The 20,361-nt window shown below is 51.2% G+C and overlaps 1 protein-coding gene across 7 annotated transcripts in view; it reads right to left on the bottom strand.

The window, feature by feature from the left end:
* DYSF (dysferlin) overlaps nt 1-20,361 on the bottom strand; it is a 73,549-nt gene that overhangs the window by 19,989 nt on the left and 33,199 nt on the right. For 2 of the 7 annotated variants that reach the window (XM_071455904.1, XM_071455907.1), the window contains 14 exons: nt 19,811-19,840; nt 19,094-19,120; nt 18,206-18,247; nt 16,157-16,258; nt 14,865-15,026; nt 13,895-14,060; nt 13,031-13,104; nt 9,381-9,443; nt 5,529-5,561; nt 4,406-4,504; nt 3,707-3,835; nt 2,836-2,991; nt 1,492-1,583; nt 220-390 (listed from right to left, as the gene is read on the bottom strand). In XM_071455904.1, coding sequence (XP_071312005.1) covers nt 220-390; nt 1,492-1,583; nt 2,836-2,991; nt 3,707-3,835; nt 4,406-4,504; nt 5,529-5,561; nt 9,381-9,443; nt 13,031-13,104; nt 13,895-14,060; nt 14,865-15,026; nt 16,157-16,258; nt 18,206-18,247; nt 19,094-19,120; nt 19,811-19,840 — 1,346 coding nt within the window. The remainder of the gene's footprint in view (nt 1-219; nt 391-1,491; nt 1,584-2,835; nt 2,992-3,706; nt 3,836-4,405; nt 4,505-5,528; nt 5,562-9,380; nt 9,444-13,030; nt 13,105-13,894; nt 14,061-14,864; nt 15,027-16,156; nt 16,259-18,205; nt 18,248-19,093; nt 19,121-19,810; nt 19,841-20,361) is intronic. The other 5 variants (XM_071455910.1, XM_071455911.1, XM_071455905.1 and 2 more) reach the window with 4 other exon arrangements.

Below are 20,361 nucleotides of genomic sequence, written 5' to 3'. Positions count from 1 at the left end.
TCCTGGGATGGGACAGCCACATCTCTGGGGGTGTCCTCAGCACGAGGTCACCAGGAGCCACCAGGGGTTGGAGCAGGATCTCCCTGGAGGAGAACCAGGACTCTGGGCAGCGCAGCTCCAGCCAGGTCTCCCCCAGGACAGCCCTGCTGTGATCCCGTGGCCCCCTCAGCATCCCAATCCCGGCATTCCTGGAGATCCCAAGCCCAGGGAGGAACGCACACGCAGTAGGTCTGGGGGAGGCCGCAGCGAGCGCCGTATTTGGACAGGAAGCGATTCTCCAGGTCGATGACGGTCTCGCCAATCTTCTCGTCCTTGGACAGGAGGTCGTAGTCGTAGAGGGTGACCTTGAGGTCCTTCTCCAGGGGCAGGGTGCAGCTCAGCTCAAACATCCTGGAAACGGGAACAGGGAAGTGCTCGGGAAAAGGGGATGGTGCTGTGCTGGAATTCCATGGGAATGGATCCACGCCCCATCCCAACCCTGCCGGTGACGGGATGGATCAGAGTCCCTCCCTGAGCTTCTGCGTCACCTTGATCCAGCCAGGCCAGGGCTGTGTTGGGCTGTCTTCGTTTATCATGGAACTATGGAATGGGTTTGGATTGGGAGACACCTTAATGACCTCATTCCACACCTTCCCTGATCCCAGGTGGATCCAAGCCACAGCGTCCAACCTGGCCTTGGACACTGCCAGGGATCCAGGGGCAGCTGGAAGAGGAGCAGGGAAACTGAGGGAAGCCCAACTCCACGGGGCTTTCTTCTCCCAGAAAATCAGAGAATCATGGAATGGCCTGGGTTGGATCCCCTTAAGGATCATCAATCCGACTCCTTCCCAGGACAATCCCAACAATCCACCCTGTCCCTGGGAACATTGTCCAAATGCTCCTGGAGTTCTGGCAGCCTTAGGAATGCGGCCATTCCCTGGGGAGCTGTTCCAGTGTCCCACCACCCTCTGGATGAGGAATCTTTTCCTGATATCCAACCTAACCCGCTCCCTGGAGCAGCTCCAGCCATTCCCTGGTCCCATTTTCCTTGGAATTTTATCCCATTTCTGAGGGAAACAACTCAATTATCCATGGACAACCTTTTTCCAGAACATGTGGAGGTGTCCCATTCCTCCCCATTCCTCACATTTTTCCCTCAGACATTGGATCAAAAATTCCTGGATGAGGAGAAATTCTCCAAACTCCTTCCCATCAATGGGATGATCCCGATTCCTCCGCTACGGAATTCCAGCTCCCCAGTCCACAGCTCAGAAATCTCAGGGATTGATGAATGAGAGCCAAGGGAATCATGGAATAGATTGGGATGGGAAAAAAACCTTAAAATCCACCCCATTCCCAATCGCTGCCATGCGCAGGGAACGCTTCCCACTATCCCAGGTTGCTCCAACCTGGAACTGGGTGTTGGAATGGAATGGGAATGTTGGCCCAGCACAACTCCCTCAACAGGACACCCAAGAAATTCCGTGGATCCCGAATGGAATCCGTACTTACTTCCCAAAGACAGGCTCCAGAGTGCAGGGAAGGTAATTCTCCTGGTCATTTATGGATTTCTTTCCCACGGAAATCTTCACGTAGGGATCACACTGGAGGTGGGCACGGAAAGAAACCACAAAAAATCCCATGGGATTCCAATTCCAGTCCTACCCTTTTCCATAGGTTGTTCCAAATCCCATCCCTCTCTCAAGTAAAATTATTCTGGGAATTTGGCATCAACTTGGAAAGTGGGGGATTTAATTCAAGTTGGGTTTTTTTGGTGGGAGAAGGAAAAAAATTCAAGGGAAAGATCCAATTCCTCCTAAAAGATTTCACCTGGATCTACAGGGATCCACCATCCCAGCCACATCCAAGAATTCCCTGGAAAAAACGCCCAGGCCAAGTCTTCTCATCACTTCTCCAGGATTTTCCTGTTCCTGCTGATTTGTTTTTTAAGGAATGGATGGGAAACAGCACTCAGGGAATGGAATGAGCACCCAGGTATTGGACTGGGATGAGCCTCTGTAAAATTCCCATCCCTGGGGAAATTTGAGACCAAATTTGGGTTGGTTTGGGGTTTTAAATGGAAAAACTCCCTTTTTTTTTTTTTCTTCTTTTTAGTCCTCGGGAATTACTCATGGAGGATTTCTTAGGAATTAAACACTTCCATTCCAAATCCACTTAAAAAAAAACAGGGAAAATTCAAAAGTGGTTGGAATTTCTGCATCTATTTTTCCACGTATTCCATATATACTTCCCACATTTCATATGTTTTTTTCATATGTTTTTTTCCATATATTTTCTATATATTTTCATATCTATTAATTATTTTTCCATAAATTTTCCACGTGTATTTACTATTTTCCCATCTACCTTTCCTAGGTATTTCCTCATATATTTCCCACTGCTATTCCTCAAATTTCTCCCTTTTCCAGTGGAACCAAGATAATTAAAAAAGATTTTTCCCTTCCCTGAGTTTTGGGGAGTTTTGGACCTACACAATTCCCATTTCCCCAGAATTCCCCTTCCAGACCAGCAAAACCTTTGCAAGAAGGAATTTTGGGGAAAACGGGATTTTATTCCCTTCAGCACCAAAACACCAGGAAAAAAAAAAAAAAAAACCCAAAATAAAACCAAACCCAAAACTCATTAAAATAATCCTGAAAAATCCCAACAGACAAAGGAAGAAAGGAAGAGTTGCCTCCCTGACTTCCCAGATATTTCAAGGGGGGCAGAAAACAGGAACAAATTCCTAAATTTTAGGGCAAATCTGTAAATTTTGACCCAATTTTGACCAAAAAGGGCTGAGCTGTCCCAAGAATCCGCTACAGGAGCCAACGCCGAGCTTTCCCACCGGGATACCTTCCCATTGGAATCCTTGGGCTGGAGGTCAAAGGCGCGGATGATGTAAACCCGGACCAGACATTCCTGGAGTCCTCTGGCCGGGAGCTGCTGGAATTGCCGGGGAGGCATCGGAACGCGCGGATCATCAGGGAGAGGGTAAATCCTGAAGGAACCCTGGAAAGGACACGGGAACTCAGGGAGGAACACGCGGAGATGGGAGCAGACTTGGAGTCACCGGAATGAATCAGGGAATCATGGAATGGTTTGGGTGGGAAGGGAGCTGAAAGCTCATCCCATCCCATGGGCAGGGACACATCCCTGATCCCAGGTGAATCCAAGTCCATCCCAGCCTGGCCTTGGGCATTGCCAGGGATCCAGGGGCAGCCCCAGCAAATCTGGGAATTGCAGCCCAGGCAGGAATTCCTTGCCAAGATCCCAGCCCAATCTCCCCTTTCCCAGTGGGAGCCATTCCCTGGCTCCTGTCCCTGCAGGCCTTGTCCCCAGCCCCTCTCCAGCTCTCCTGGAGCCCCTGCAGGGCCCTGCCAGGGGCTCAAAATTCATCCCAGATCCTTCTCTTTTCCAAGCTGGACATTCCCAGCTTTCCCACCCTGGCTGCAGAGCAGAGCAGCTCCAGAATTCTGGAATGGTTTGGGTTGGAAGTGACCTTAAATCCCATCCCATTCCCACCCTTTCCACAGGCAGGGACACCTCCCACTGTCCCAGGTTGCTCCAAGCCCCTCCCAGGCAGCCTTGGCCGCTCCCATGGACGAGGATTCCACAACTCCCACAATTCCTGGGCTCATGGAACGACTCGGGCTGAGAAGGACTTTAAGGATCCCAAAATTCCCACCCCTACGGACACAATCCATGGGGAGGGGGCCCACCCCACCTTGAACTCCCCCACCACCGAGGGGTCGTCGCTGGAATCCTGGGATCTCCCCCGGAACAGTTTGAAGGTGTGGCAGAAGTCGGAGAGATGCTCAAATTCCTCAACGTTTTCCAGCTCCGTCTCGTAGACCTGGGAAGGAAAAGATGGATTGTGGGGAAAAAAATTCCAACCAAAATTCTTCAATCCTGGGAAAATTCATCCCATGGGGAGAAATTTCTGGGAATTTTTGCCCTTATTTCTCTCTGGGGCAGTGAGAAGAGGAGAAATTTGGGAATCCCACAATAATTCCAACCCATCCCAATGACTCAGACAAAGCCAAGGTCTCCTGGTGGATTTTTCATGGATGGAGATCTTCCAGCTGGGAATATTTTCCTTAAAACCAAGGAAAATCTTCCCTATTTGTGAGTTTGTGCTAAATTTAGCATTTCTTGTGCCTAAATCTCCCTCTTCCCTGAGAAATCCCTGATTTTCCTCATTCCCAAACCCTTCCCAGGGTGGCAGTTCCCCACCCCCTCTGCCACTTCCCAAGGGAAAATTTCTGGAAGTTTCCCAAAAGGCTTTTCCAAAGGAAACGTAGTTTCCCTCACCTGGGGAAAATGTTTTGGTTTTTTCGAGACCAGATGGAAAAAAAGCCAAAAATCCCGAAGATATTGTGGAGAGGGGGATTCCAAGGATCCACACCCAACGGAGGTCACTCACCTTCAAGGTGTCAAATCCCTTTTCCAAGTAATATCCACATTTTTCCCTCTCTCCCGTGGAAGCGTAAAATTTGCTCCACCAGTCGATGAATTCCTCCTCCTGCAGCCAGAGATCCCAAAGTTACTCATTTTCCACAGGGAAAAAAATCCCCGGAAAACAGCAGCAGCTCCCCGATTTGGCAAGTGAGGCCTGCATCAACTCCGTCCCTGATTTCCGGGATTTTTTTGGGATGCTCCCAGCCCAAATCTGGGTGTTACAGCCACTGTGGATATTCCCAAGAGGATTATTCCTCATAGGGAAATGAGGTAGAGCTCCAAGAAGAATATTCCAAGAATTTGGAGCATTTTTAGGGAATTTTTGGCCACTCGGAGGGTGGTTTTCCCAGGATTTCCATGCAGGGAATAAACCAATTTAACTCCAGTGTTAACAGCTTGAAATGCCCCAATTTTAGGCTTTTCCTGGAAACTTTGGGATTTGGGAGACAGGGATTGACCTCCTGGTTGTATCCCAGCACCTCCCAACCTCCCCATCCCAACAAAACCTGTGGATAAATTAATAAATCCATACAATTCCCATCTTTCCATTAAAACCTAACGGCGCTCAGGTCTCCGGAACAGCACAACCCTTGGAAGAAAAAAACTGGGAAAATCCCACAAAACTTCAGCTCTCACCAACTCCCATTGCCTCATTCCCGGTGCAAACCATTCCAGGAGGAAAACCGGACCATGTGGGCTCAATATTCCATGGATTTTATAGGAATCCCGTTTTTGAGACTGCTTTGCCGGCAATCCGTGAAAAATTCCTGGAAAATCCTGGTGTCTCCTTTTAGGAGGCCGCAGAATTCCAGCTCGGTGACCTCACAGAGAATTCCAAATGGAGTTTTATTGGATTTATATTTGAAGCCAACAGCACGGGATTTAATGGATAGACATTGGATTTAATTGGAATATTCTGGAAATTCACTCAGAGGCTTCTGCCACCTCCTTTTTTTTTCGGGAGGGGAAATCCCAATTTTCCTTTTGTCCCTTCCCATTTTATTGTTTCAAGGGCTCCATTCGGACATCCTGACATTCCGCAGGTATTGGGATACAAGGAAAACGCTTGGATTCATCCCAGGACTTACCCACGGGATCCTCTGCAGCCCCAAGGGAAAGAGCTGGATTAGAGATTTTGTTGGATTTTGACCGATATTCCAATGAAAAACAGGGAAAACACAAAAGGGAGGGATGAGGAGCAGCTGGAATGTTAATGGTGATGGATATGATTCCATTGGGGAACGGAAAAGCCATGGAAAGCAATGGAGCGGCAAAGGATGGATTGAGGAATTTCGTTTATCCAGGGGATGGATGCAATTCCCTCCAGGCATCCCAAACCACCTCCAGGGGTTTTTCCATGGCACAGATGGATCGTTGGGATTGGGATCTCTGCCCCCTGTGCAGAGGATCCCACTGGGCACAACCCCCAGGCGAGAATCCCTTGTGGATAAATTTAATCTCAAGGGACCAAATCCTGAAAATTTCCTGGAAAATGAGCTTATTCCCACCTGGAAAGCTTCTGCCATGATTATCCAGAGTTTTCCTGTCTCCCCATCCCTGTTCCATCCCTCTTCCCTCTCACCGCCCTGGAACTCCAACCTTTTTCCCAGGAGGCACCTGTCATTCGGATATCCTGGGAATAACGGGATCATTTCACCCAATCCCATCATCCCAGGAGCTGCAGCAGCTCTAGGAACAAAGCACAGCTGGAGGAAGGAGAATTTCTCCTTTATGGAAGAAATTCCTGGCTGGGAGGGTGGGGAAGGGGTGGGATGGAATTCCCAGATTTGCTGTGGCTGCCCCTGGATCCCTGGCAGTGCCCAAGGCCAGGTTGGACATTGGGGCTTGGATCCACCTGGGATAAAGGGAGGTGTCCCTGAACATGGGATGGGGTGGGAATGGGATGGGATTTAAGGTCACTTCCCACCAAAACCATTCCAGGATTCTGGAGCTCTTTTGTTCTAGGAGAGCTGGGAATGCTCCCCTGGAGAAGGGAAAATTCCAGGGAATCCTCAGAGTGCCTGCAGGGGCTCCAGGAGAGCTGGAGAGGGGCTGGGGACAAGGCCTGCAGGGACAGGAGCCAGGGAATGGCTCCCACTGGGAAAGGGGAGATTGGGCTGGGATCTTGGCAAGGAATTCCTGCCTGGGCTGGAATTCCCAGAGCAGCTGGGGCTGCCCCTGGATCCCTGGCAGTGCCCAAGGCCAGGTTGGATGGACTTGGATTCACCTGGGATAGTGGGAGGTGTCCCTGCCCATGGAATGGGATGGGATTTAAGCTCCCTTCCCACCCAAAGCATTCCATGATCCTACAAACCCCGGCTGTGGAAATCCTGGACTTTTCTCTGGGAATATTTTCCCCCCTCCCCAGTGGCAGTGCCATGGGCTGGCTCCCAGCTGGGAATATTGAAACCATCAGGAACATTCCGAGGGGGGCAGCGCTGGGATGGGAACCATTCCCAGGAGGAGCCATCCAACACCCAGAGCCCTTCCAAGGAGCGGTAACCGGAGAAGCCGTGAAATGTGGGCTTGGATTTGGAAGGAGCAAACACAGCAAACAACCAATTATCCCAAATAGTTTACAGACATGGATTGGCTGGAATTGGCTCTGCTGGGCTCCGTTAACGTGTCCTGGGATGGGGGATTTGGAAAGCAGCACGAGCTGGAGTAACAGCGGAGTAACGGCAGAGTAACAGCGTTGTAGGGCTCCCAGGCAGGGAATGGAGGAGCAGAGGTGTCTGAGAGTCCATTCTGAGCTCCTCTCCTCTGGGAGGTGCCCAGGAATCATGGAATTATGGAATTATGGAATCATGGAATGGGAAGGGACCTGAAAGCTCATCCCTTTCCACAGGCAGGGACACTCCCCACTATCCCTGGTCCATCCAACTGGGCCTTGGGCACTGCCAGGGATCCAGGGGCAGCCCCAGCAAATCTGGGAATTCCAGCCCAGGCAGGAATTCCTTGCCAAGATCCCAGCCCAATCTCCCCTTTCCCAGTGGGAGCCATTCCCTGGCTCCTGTCCCTGCAGGCCTTGTCCCCAGCCCCTCTCCAGCTCTCCTGGAGCCCCTCCAGGCACTCTGAGGATTCCCTGGATTTTTCTCCAGGGGAACATTCCCAGCTCTCAGAGTAGAGGAGCTCCAGACTCCTGGAATGGTTTGGGTTGGAAGTGACCTTAAATCCCATCCCATTCCCACCCCAACCCATGTTCAGGGACACCTCTCACTATCCCAGGCTGCTCCAAGCCCCAGTGTCCAACCTGACCTTGGGCACTGCCAGGGATCCAGGGGCAGCCACAGCAAATCTGGGAATTCCAGCCCAGCCCCTGCCCACCCTCCCAGGACAGAATTCCATCCCAATATCCCACCCATCCCTGCCCTCTGGCACTTTAAACTCTTCCCTCTCCTCATTAACGCCCCAGCCCGAGGCAGATCCCGGTGAAATCCAGGACCTCCCTCACACGCTCCGCACGGAGCTGCATTTTTTTGGCTGGAAACGCTTTTTTCCAAGATTTCCCCAGCTGCAGCCCCTGGGCCTCATTCCCAGCTCCGGCTTTTGTGCAGAGCTCCTGAGCCACAAAGGAGAAGGAGCCGGGAAGGAAGATGGGTTACCCAGTTTTCCAAACCGGATGGTTTTCCCAAGGAAACATTCCCATCTTTGTGCAAACTGGCGTTTATCACATTGACTCCCATTCCTGGAGAATCCTGTAAGAACCGGGACAACAGGATGGTTTATTCCCGCCTAATATTCCCATAGTTTGATTTTAAATTTATGCTTTGTAGCTTTTCCCTCTTTTTTGTTTTTTTTTCTTTCCCCTGGATTTTCTTTGTCCTAAACAAAAAACAAATCCATGGAAATTAAAAATGTGGATGGACAGCGGGATGAGGGGGTTATTTCAGGAATTTTTGTTTCCATAGTCGGGATCCCAGCACTGCCACCTCTCTGGAACAGAGGAATCCATCCATTGGACAATATTCAGATCCCTGGAACTGTCCAAGGCCAGGCTGGAATGGCCTTGGATCCACCTGGGATAGTGGGAGGTGTCCCTGCCCATGGAAATTGTGGAATGGGATGGGATTTAAGGTCCTTCCAACCCAAACCATTGCAGGATTCCATGGGGAATCTGATCAGGATGAATTTGGGATGAAGGGAATTGCTCCTCTGGAGCATTATCCCTGAGAAGGCAAAGCATCCCCACTGCCCTCCCTACAAAACCCAGGAAAATCCCAACATCTGCTTTTCTCACGGAACAGACAAAAAGGGAGCAGGGAAAGGGAAGGGATCCTCAAATCCCATCCCATTCCACCCCATCCATGGGCAGGGACACCTTCCCTGATCCCAGGTGGATCCAACCTGGCCTTGGGCACTGCCAGGGATCCAGGAGCAGCCCCAGCAAATCTGGGAATTCCAGCCCAGGCAGGAATTCCTTGCCAAGATCCCAGCCCAATCTCCCCTTTCCCAGTGGGAGCCATTCCCTGGCTCCTGTCCCTGCAGGCCTTGTCCCCAGCCCCTCTCCAGCTCTCCTGGAGCCCCTGCAGGCCCTGCCAGGGGCTCTGAGCTCTGCCTGGAGCCTTCCCTTCTCCAGGGGAACATTCCCAGCTCTCCTGGCTTTTCCTCCCAGCAGAGCTGCTCCATCCCTCTGACCATCCTGGCCCCACCTCTGGATCACTCCCAGATTTTCCATGTCCTTCCAGTGCTGGGATACCCAAGCTGGGGACAGAATTCCTTCAAAACCCCCCCTCATTCCCTTTGGAATTAATGGAAAACCCAAGGACACAGGGGCAGCCAGCTGGAATTGCCATTTTCCTAAGCAGCAAGCGGGATCATTCCCAAAGGAAAACGCCTCCTTCCGGCTCTATCCGCATATCCTCATGGACTCAGGTCATTAATTAAGCGATTAATTAATCAAGCAATTATTTAGCAATTAGAAAGGAAGCGATACCTACATGAGGCGGGGCCCGGGAATCCGGGATGTTAATTAGTGCTGAGCTCGTCAAACCCTCGGGAAGCTACAAATTAAAATGATCCGTTATCCAAGGAATTCCAGGAACCGGGATGAACGCGCAGCAGCAAAAGCATCAATTAATGGGATTAATCCAAACTGATATTCCCAAACCTGGGGTTTCCCAGGATGAGGCAAGTTTGGGATGAGCGCAGGGTTTGTTTTCAGGGATGTTCGGCAAACAGCTGGAATGAGGTAGAGGAAAAAATGGGATATTAAAGGGGGAAAATATGGAAAAGCTGTTAGTAATTCCCAGTGGAGGAAAGGCTTTTCCCTGGATACCGTGGGCTGCAAACTCAAGGAATTATCCCAGAATCCAGGGAGGGATCTGAGCCAGGGGGATTTAGAATGGGATTGGGAATGCTCAGGATCAAAGCCCATGACCAGGCCCAGCTCATCCTGGGCAAACCAAGACCCAGGATCCCTTCCCTGAGCAGGAAGCAGCAGCGCTGCTCCAGGATTCCAAGGATCCCTTGGAAGTGGAAAAGGGGGGAGGAATGAGAGGTTCTTCCCAGAAAACAGCCAGGATTGAGGATCAGGCCAATCCCGACAGCATTCCCGGTTATCCAGCTCAGGCTTGTTCCCAAAACCCTGCTCCGATCCCAGCAGATCCAGACCGGCATCCTTGGACCAAACTCCACAATTTCCAGGGAAAACATTCCCCGAGGATCATTTTCCACCAGGATTCACATAGGGAAAACATTCCATAGGGAAAACGCTCCCTGAGGATCATTCTCCACCAGGATTCCACCTTTCCAAAACCCCGCTCCATGTCCTTTTCCCAAAGAACCAACCAAGACAGGATTAGCTGGGAAAAATCGCTTTTCCATGATTTTTTTAGGATTTTCCTGGCTTTGGGTGGTCGAGATGTGGTTCCCGTGCACTTAAACTGGTTTTAAACTCCAGCTGAACTCCTGATCCCACTCAGATGAGATGGATAACGCGCTCCCAAACCTTGGAGCAGAGGGATTTCACCTCTGGTTGTTTTCCCGATTTTCCAGGGAAAGCAACAAAGGGATCCTTTGTTCCAACCATCCTTCGGAGCAGGGACCAAAGCCAGGCTTGGCAAGGAGGGAGCAAAACTCCAGAGCCACACACAGAAACGCATCCATGAAAAATCCTGGCTCCCGCTTCCAAAGAGCCCCGAGCGCGAGCTGCTGGCCTGGGATCCATCCCTTTTCCCGGGAAAGCGGAGCAGGATGGTCCCTGCGGGCCGGGATTGCTCCTTGACCTGCCAAATCTGGCCCGGGATGGGCGGAACGATCCCAATGGTCCATCCACGCCTCAATCCATGTCCACCTCCAGGAGAGGAGCAGCTTCCAGGGCCAAAATTCCCAGGTGGGAATTTTGGGTTGGCTTTCCAGGGAGAAGCTCCCTCCTTTCCCGAAATAACGGGAAAAACAAGGAAAGAAACAAATGGAGAAGGACGAATCCGGGGTCAAAATGGAAAACTCCATTGGTGGCAGGGGGATTGTTTGGGAAATGGTTTTTCCCAGGAAAAAAAATGCCAGAATTTTCCACTTTGGAATGGTTTTGTCACATTCCTCTTCCCTTTTTCCTACTGTTTAAACTCTCCCCTAAATTTGATCCGAGCTTGGAGGATGTTTCCAGTAAAATTAGGGAACAAAGCTCCAGGATTCCAAAGCTCCATCTCATTCCTTCTTCTGGAATCTTTGGGATGGGATCCCACATTCCTGGGAGCAGCTCAGGGAGGCGAGTCCCTATCCAGAGGTTTTATTCCCAAAGGAAAAAAAAAAGGGAGCAGGTTTTCCACCAGCATGGTTTTCCGTGGATAAATCATGGAAATCTGAGCAGAGGATTGCAGGGATTCGCGGGCACGGCCAATCCCACTCTGGACATCCCAGGGCGTTCCCCTCATCCTGATCACTCGGAAAAATGGGACAAACTGGGAATCCCACCAGTGGGAATGCCCAAGTACTTCCTGCACTGGATCATGGGAAATCCCGATTCCAGATCATGGGAATCCCCAGATCCAGGTCATGGATCTCACATGTGAAGCTCCACATCTCAAGTTGGAATTCCACAGATTCCCACATTATTCCCTTCCAAGTTTTCTCCCCAAGTTTCTCTGTCCTGAACTTTAAAAAGGGGGATTTGATTAGAAAAAATCCCGTTCCCAAATTCCATGTTTTCCACGGACAAGCTCCAGTTACTCCCCTGATAAAAAATGAAGCCCAGCTGTAATTTTTAAGGATAAATCCTAAAATGGGAAGTGAAAAGGAGGGAATGAGGCTGCTTTCCCAATTTCCCAATGCTCCAATCAGGAGCATTTTCGGGAGCTGCTTTTCCCTTTCCACACTTATACACTGGAGCCAACTTTTCCCAATTCTCCTGTCCCATTCCCAGTGCAGGCTGAAGAATTTCAGGACAAGATCCCAACGGAGCTGTGAACAGGATCACGGCATCATGGAATGATTTGGGTGGGAAGGATCTCAAATCTCATCCCATTCCACATTTTCCATGGGCAGGGACACCTCCCACTATCCCGGGTTTCTCCAAGCTCCATCCAACCTGACCTTGGACACTTCCAGGGATGAGCATTTGGAATGAGTGGGAATGAGCAGGGCCACATCCACTGTTTTGGGGGGGGGGAATTAGCCAAATTCCGGATTCCCAGCTCGACGTGGGACCCAGCTCGAGCTTGGGTTGGGATGCACCACAAATATCCAAAAGCACCAGAAAATCCTTGGGAATAGAAACCCCCAGGAGCCACCAAGGACATGGATAAAAAGCGGGATCCATGCCCAAGTTGGACATCTTGGATTCAGCAGCTCCTCCATCCCTGGAATTGCTCAAGGCCAGGGAAACTGAGGCAGGGAACACCTGGAAAGCTGATTCCTTCCAGAAACTCCAGTTTTTCCAGCCCTGTGGCATCTGGGAATAGGGAGAAGGGAAATTCCAGCCCTTGATATCCCACCAAGGGATGGGAGACTGGGAAAAGCTCCACCAAACATTCCTGACACCATTCCCAGCTGCTCCAGAGGCACCGGGATCACCTCGGGATCTGCACATCCCACTCACAGCTCAGCACAGGTCTGTCCCAAAGATTCCTTCTGCTGGAGAAGGAATCCGAGGACTGCGGATACAGGAAGTTTCTGGAAGAATGGAAGCTCCAGGGGTGTGTGCATCCTGATCTATTCCCAAGGGAATGCTGAGATCCCTCAAAATCATTGGAACGGCACTGATCCCCATTCCCACCACCATGGATCTGGGACTGGGGATTCCGCAATCCCAGTCCAGCAAAATTCCTGCAAACCAGGAGCCAAACTGGGAAAAGGAGACCCGGCCATGGAGCGAGGACGGCGGAGGCTCAGGGAATTTTTGCTTTCCTTGGGAAGAACCTGGCATGGATTTCTCTCCATCAGGAGAGCAAATCCAGTCCCTCATTCCCAAGAGAGGGCATGAGGAGGAGTTTGGGGTTGTGCCGGTGAAGAGAGGAAGGAAAAACACGTGAAAGTTGGAAAAGGATGGAACCAAGCGGACCCAGCCTCACGTTGGCACCTTGGATCCACCCTCACCACATCCACCGGAGCGCGGAAAGAATCCGGGATCTTCCCAGCGCGTTTTCCGTACCTGGATGGGGATCAGGGGCTCTTTGTCATCGATGTCGATGAGGACGTCGTCCCTGGGCGTGAGGCTGACGTCATCTGCAACCGGAGCGGGGCAGCACTGTGATCCCAGGATTTGGGAATCCCAGAGCCCAGAAACCGTGGGATTGACCTCCAGCAGTGATCCCGGTTTCTCCCAGACCCCACCTCCATGATCCCAATCTCACTCGGACCCCTCAGACCATCCAAAGTTCACCTCCACGATCCCAAACTCATCCCAGACATTTCCCACCATCCAAAGTTCATCTCCATGATCCCAACATCTCCCAGACCCTTCCCACCACATGAAGTTCATCTCCACGATCCCAAACTCATCCCAGACCCTTCCCACCATCCAAAGTTCTTCTCCATGATCCCAAACTCATCCCAGACACTTCCCATCACACAAAGTTCTTCTCCATGATCCCAAACTCATCCAGACTTTTCTCACCACCCAAAGCTCATCTCCAAGATCCCAATCCCACGATCCCCATCCCATCCAGGACTCCAAGGAGTCAGGAGAGGGGCTTGGGACAAGGACATGGAGTGCCAGGACAAGGGGGAATGGATTGAACTGAAGGAGGGGAGATTTCAATGGAATATTGGGAAGGAATTCCTGGCTGGGAGGGTGGGCAGGGGCTGGGCTGGAATTCCCAGATTTGCTGGGGCTGCCCCTGGATCCCTGGCAGTGCCCAAGGCCAGGTTGGACACTGGGGCTTGGATCCACCTGGGACAATGGGAGGTGTCCCTGCCCATGGATGGGGTGGGAACGGGATCATCTTTAAGTTCCCTCCCAACCCAACCATCCCACAATTCCATGAAGGACACAAATCCCAACGTTCCCACGTACCTGGCTGCTCCTGGGGCGCCCCCGTGTCCTGCTGGGAGGGATCCCAGTAGAATTCCTGGAGGGAGCGGATCGTGCACTGTCCCACCACGGGTCTCCGGCCGAAGGGGCGGTTGTCGATGATCTTCAGGATGATGGGGGGGCTGTAGAGGCTCTCCTTGGGCAGACGCTGCGGGAAGAGGGAAGGGAAGATGGAATGAGGCCGGAAAGGGAGGGCAGAGGTTCTGCACCATCCCCAAAAAACCAAGGGCAGAAGGAACTTCACCAGAAGAACCATTTTTATGGAAATTTGAGGTCCTTCACCAGAAGAACTAATTTTATGACACTTCCACATGGTCCATTTTTACGGGGTGCTAAGATCTTTCACCAGATCCATTCTTTTGGAATTTTGAGGTCCTTCACCATAAAATCCATTTTTACAGGACTGTCCTTGACAAGATCCACTTTTATGGGACTTCAAGGTCCTTCAGCACAAGATCTCCTTTTATGGGATTTTGAGGTCCTTCACCACAAGATCCAATTTTATGGGACCTCCAGGTCCTTCTGCATGAGATCCATTTTTATGGGACCTCCAAACCCTTCAAGTGATTTATTTTCATGGGACTTTGAGGTTCTTCACAAAATATATATTTTATGGGGCTTTATGAGGTCCTCCACTACAAGATCCATTTTTAGGGGACTTTGAGGTCCTTCGCCACAAGATCCAATTTTATGGGACCTCCAGATCCTTTGTAACAAGACCCTATTTTATGGATCTTCTAGGTCCTTCACAAGACACATTTTTATGGAACTTTGAGGTCCTTCACCCTAAGATACATTTTTACGGCATCTCCAGGCCCTTCACAAGGTCCACCTTTATGTGACTTTGAGGTCCTTCACCAGCTCCCTTTTGTACAGGATTTTAAGGAACTTCACCCCATTTTTGAGGACCTCCCCTTCCCCCTGCACCGCCCCAGTCCCGCTGGGACCTCACCACTTCCATGAAGAGCACGCAGACGTCGAAGTTGGGGTTCTTCTTGACATTCTTGATGACGCCGGACTGGACGCGCTGCCCCCCGCACTCCACCAGCAGGCTGGGCGAGGTCACGCTGGCCAGCTGGAAGCTCTTGAGGTTCCTCAGGCCCCAGGCCAGGACCTGTGGGATGAGGGGAGGACACCAAATCCTGAGGCAAAACTCTGCTTCCAGGCTTCCATGGAGCTCCTCGGCAGTGGAGGAGAACTTGGAAGTTCAACCATGCAGGACAAGCAGTGGTGGGAATGATGGAATCCTTGAGGTTGGAAAAGACCTCCAAGGTCACTGAGTTTAACCCGTGACCGATCCCCACCTTGGCACCAGGTTTTCCTTGGACACTTCCAGGGGGATGGGAATAGCAAAGCTCTCTGGGCATTTCCAATGCCTGACCACCCTTTCCATGAGGAAATTCCTCCTGCAATCCAACCTGAACTTCATCCTTATCCCATCCCTCATTCTCTGAGTTTCATCCTTATCCCATTCCTTGTTCCCTGAACTTCATCCTTATCCTTATCCTATCCCTCATTCCCTGAATTTCATCCTTATCCCAGTCCTTGTTCCCTGAACATCATCCTTCTCCTATTCCTCATTCCCTGAACTTCATCCTTATCCCATGCCCCCTCCCCTGAACTTGATCCTTATCCAGTCCCTTGTTCCCTGAAATTCATCCTCATCCCATCCCTCATTCCCTGAACTTCATCCTTATCCCACCCCTCATTCCCTGAACTTCATCCTTATCCCATCCCTCATTCCCCGAACTTCATCTTTATCCTTACCCCATCCCTTGTTCCCTGACCTTCATCCTTATCCTTCTCCCATTCTTAATTCCCTGAACTTCATCCTTATCCCACCCCTCATTCCCTGAACTTCATCCTTATCCCATGCCCCCTCCCCTGAACTTCATCCTTATCCAGTCCCTTGTTCCCTGAACTTCATCCTCATCCCATCCCTCATTCCCCGAACTTCATCTCTATCCTTATCCTATCCTTCATTCCATGAACTTCATCCTTACTCCATCCCTTGTTCCCTGACCTTCATCCTTATCCCATCCCTGCTTCCCTGGGAGCAGACCCCAACACCCTCGGCTCCCCCTTCCTGTCAGGGAATTGTGAGGAGCCAGAAGTTCCCCCTGGAGCCTCTTTTTTTTTTTTTTTTTTTTTTTTTTTTTTTTTTTTTTTTTTTTTTCCAGAATCCCAACCCAGAATCCATCTTGGATCCCATTCCCGGCGGTCGTTCCCGGACCCGCGGCTCACCTCGATGGCCGTGCGCTGCAGGACGGGTTTGATTCCCTGCGGGACCATGTAAACGTTGGGCTCCCGCTGCGGCGGCGGGTAGGGAAGGTCGGAATCCGCGGACTGCGGGAGCGGAGAGGGAAAGGAAAACGTCAGGAAGCGCCAGGATGGGACATCCAACCCCTTTCCAGGCTGGATCCACCCGGAATCTCCGTCCTTGCCAAACTGATCTCTCCCAGGAAATCCAGGACAGCCGGAGGAGAGAGGGGAGGAATGGCAGGATGGAGGTGCCGGAAAAGTGGTTCCATCTCTTTAATCCATCCTGGAGAAGATCGAGCATTCCTGAGCTTTTCCCAGGGATCTGCCCTCCAAGGTTAGACCTTTTTTAGGGAATGATGGGGTGGAACCACCTCTATCCCACCCTGGGATCACAGTGGAATGAGGAAAGGGATGAAGCAGCAGCGGTGGGTTTGTAGTTGAGCGAGTCCCAAAAAATTTAGTGGGAGCAGCACCATGGGATGGGGGATTGGCATCGCCTCTGGATCTGGGAAGGGGCTGTGGTTCATCCCACACTTCATAGATAATCCAGAAATCCATGGGATAGGCTCGGGTGAAACCACCTGGGAATTCCACTGAGATCATCCCAAACCTGGGAGGCGGCCGAGGAATTCCCAATTTGCCTTTCCAGAGGAGGAGAGTGGGAGCCAGAATTCCTCCCATTTTTCTTTTCCTGCATCTCCCAGAGCCCCCAGAAAGGCCGCAATGAAAGCAAAACCTCTGGAAATCCTTGCCAGGAGCATGGAATTCTCTCCCAGATGGAATTTTATTGGATTCAATGATGTGTGGGCGTGTTTTAATTACGGGATTGGGTGAGGGATAGGTTCTCCAAAGGGATTTTCCACATGGAATCATGGAATGGTTGGGGTTGGAAAGGGCCCTAAGGATCATCCAATTCCAACCCTCCTTCCTATAAAATTCCAAGCTTTAATTTTCCTTGGGAATTGCTGGCTCCTGAGTCCATCTGCTTGTTAGAAGGAGGTTTTCGGGAATTCCATGTGGGAAGAAGCGCCTGGGATTCCCACATGGAGCAGCCACTCCTCCATCCCATGATCCATGTGCTCCCAGCATGGGTTAGTGCTGGCAGGGAATGGGAATTTTATCTGGGATAAACCGAAGGGGAAGGGAGAGCTGCAGAGAATTCCCACATTCCCTGGGTTACCTCTGAAAATCTAATTCCCAAAAAAAACTCATTTCAGGCTGCTCAAGCCCGGAATCATGGAATGGTTTGGGTTGGAAGGGATTTTAGAGATCAATCCTTCAGCAAATCCAGCGGGAAATCCTTGGGAAAGACCTCCTGCCCCATCCATCCTCTCCAGGATCAACGTGGATTTTAACCCTGCATCATTCCAGGTTTTTTTTTTTTCCTTATCCCTTCCTGCTGCTCTCCCAGTGATTTTCCAGGCGTTCTTCTGGATTCCAGCTGAATGTCAGAGGACGGAATGTTGGAATGGATGGGAATGAGCAGGGAATGCCGGGGATGAGATGGGAGCAGGAAGGGATCAGGATGGGAGTGGGAAAAGGCAATTCCCAGACAAAGCCAGCTGGAGGAAGGCAAATCCACGAAAATCCTGCTGGGAGCCGGGATGGGTTGAACAAGGATAAATCCGAGGGAATCCAGGTGGCAGGGAGCTCTGGAGATCACGGATTCCAACCCGGATTTGGATCCAGGATCAGCGAAAATCAACATGGATGAGGCAAAAAAAAAAAAGGCTCGAAAAGATTCCCAGTTCATATGGAAGCTGGGATGCAATCCAAAGATAAATCCCAGAGCTCAGTGGGAATTTAGCCCCAAAAGGCCATTCCCAAAAAAAAAATGGATAAGGATGGAGCCAGCCTGGTCCTTCAGGAGCATCCATGGGGCACCGGAGGCTCTGGCTGGCACCAATCCTTGGGATGCAGCCTCAGGAATTTTGTCGGGATGGGGTTCCTGCAATCCTGCTCTCCCTGAGAGGCTCTGCCGGGATTTGCTTGGATTCTGGGAAAAGGGAAGGAAAGGGAGGAGAGCGATACCCATTGGAGGAGCCCCTCCGAGAACAGGGCAGGGATGCAGAGCTGTGGAATGCCCCATCCCAGGATTCCGGCGGTGGGAAGAAATGGAGGGAAAAAAGAGGAGAGAGATGATTATGGACAATGCGGAATAGCAGGATGAGCTCCCAGGAAAGGTGGCTTGGGTGGGAATAAAGAATCTTGTGAAAATGTGTTTATCCCATCCAATCCAACCTTTCCCAGGAATGTGGCTCAGGTCTTTCCCAGCTCATCTCCCGAATTTCGGGATTAATGGCTCCGAGGGCCACCACAACATTCCAAGGGCTGTTCCCTTTCCCTGCCTGGGGTTTTCCAAGATCCCAGCTCCACCTTTTGGCTCAGCCTGGGATTGGCTCCATGGGATGCACAAGGATAAAGTCCTGGCATTCTGGGTGTGGAATCAGAATCATGGGAATGATGGAATCATGGAACAGTTTCTGTTGGAAAACTCATCCCATTCCATGGGCAGGGAACCTTCCACCACCCCAGGTTGCTCCAAGCCCCATCCAACCTATCCCTGAATTTTTTCCCAGGACGAGGGATGAAAATTTCCTTCGGCACAACCGGAACAGCCCAGCACATCCTCGATTCACAGCAAATTCCCTATGGAAAGTTTGGAATTGGGATTTCCTGAGGACAGCCCAGCATTCCAGCTCTGGCACGCTCGGGTTGAAAGGATGGGACAACCTCATTCCAGAGGGGAAATGGATCCCAACATTCCCGGCCATGAGGAAGAGCCCATCTGGCCAGAGGTCTCTCACATTCCCAAAATCCTGATGCTCCCGACTTGACCCATCAAGGAAAAAGAGGATTTCCCAAGGAAACAAATCTGAACAATTCCAAGATGAAAATAAGGAATTCCCAAAGACTCACCTCATCCAGGCTGGAGGAGAGCTCGCTCTGGAAAAGAGGAGGAGATGACAGAATTAGAGGAATTCTCATCCCTAAGCCCATCCCAACGTTTATAATTGGAGCCGACATCCGAAGGGAATCATGGAATGGTTTGGGGAGGAAAAATCCTTAAATCCCACCCAGGGTGGGATCCCATCCCTCCCACTGTCCCAGGTGGATCCAACCCGGCCTTGGGCACTGCCAGGGATCCAGGGGCAGCCCCAGCAAATCTGGGAATTCCAGCCCAGGCAGGAATTCCTTGCCAAGATCCCAGCCCAATCTCCCCTTTCCCAGTGGGAGCCATTCCCTGGCTCCTGTCCCTGCAGGCCTTGTCCCCAGCCCCTCTGCAGCTCTCCTGGAGCCCCTGCAGGGACTCTGAGGATTCCCTGGAATTTTCCCTTCTCCAGGGGAACATTCCCAGCTCTCCCAGCCTGGCTCCAGAGCCTTTGCAGCATCTCCATGGGATCCTCTGGATCCTGGAATGGGATAAATTTGCCATGTCAGGAAGGAGCTGCCCCACCACTCCCAGTTTTCCTTATCAGCTGAGGAAAATCGGAGTCTCTGTGCTTTAGGACTCCTCCATCCTAAAAGAATTCCCTAAGACAGGATGGAGGGATTGCTGCAGGGCTGGAAACGGGCTCCAGATCCCTGGGAAAGCTGGGAATGATGCTGGATTTGCAAGGAGGAGTCGGGAATTACCTCAAATCCAGGGATGTGATGAACAGCCGGCTGCAGGGAGAGAACACAATTCCCATTAACATTCCCACTGCTAATTCCTCTCTTTCCAGGAAGGAAACTTCAGCCCCTTTCCATTTCCAGCTCTAACAATCCTGGATTCTCATCCAGCCGGGAAGTACCGAATCCACCCGGATGATTCCCACTGGGATCAAACAGTTCCTCTGGGAGCAAATCTCATTCCAAGGCTTCTCCAAGGCCTTTCCCACCCAGTTCTGAGGGAATGAGGAACAGGAAGAGGCCACGTGTGGATATTTGGGGCCTTTCCTGGTGTTTGGGCTGGGATTTCCAGGGAAAAGGGAATTGTGGGATTCCCATTCCCAGATAAACCTCAGGGCTGGGAAGGAAGAGTGGGATACAGGGATTGAGCTTTCCAATCCATCCCTTTTTCCTGGCACATCTGAGATGCAGCCATTGGAAAAGCTGGAGTGGTTTCAGGTCTCCTAAACCCCCTCCAGAAATAATTCCAAGGAAAGGGCAGCATTCCTTATGGATTTGGCAATTCCCAGCTCCCT

Source organism: Agelaius tricolor, unplaced genomic scaffold (genome assembly GCF_023055355.1).
Source record: "Agelaius tricolor isolate 1412-34295 unplaced genomic scaffold, bAgeTri1.0.p SCAF_54, whole genome shotgun sequence".
Taxonomy (NCBI): Eukaryota; Metazoa; Chordata; class Aves; order Passeriformes; family Icteridae; genus Agelaius; species Agelaius tricolor.
The sequence above is the reverse complement of the archived record's forward strand: the minus strand, read 5'-3'. Positions and strand labels throughout refer to the sequence as shown.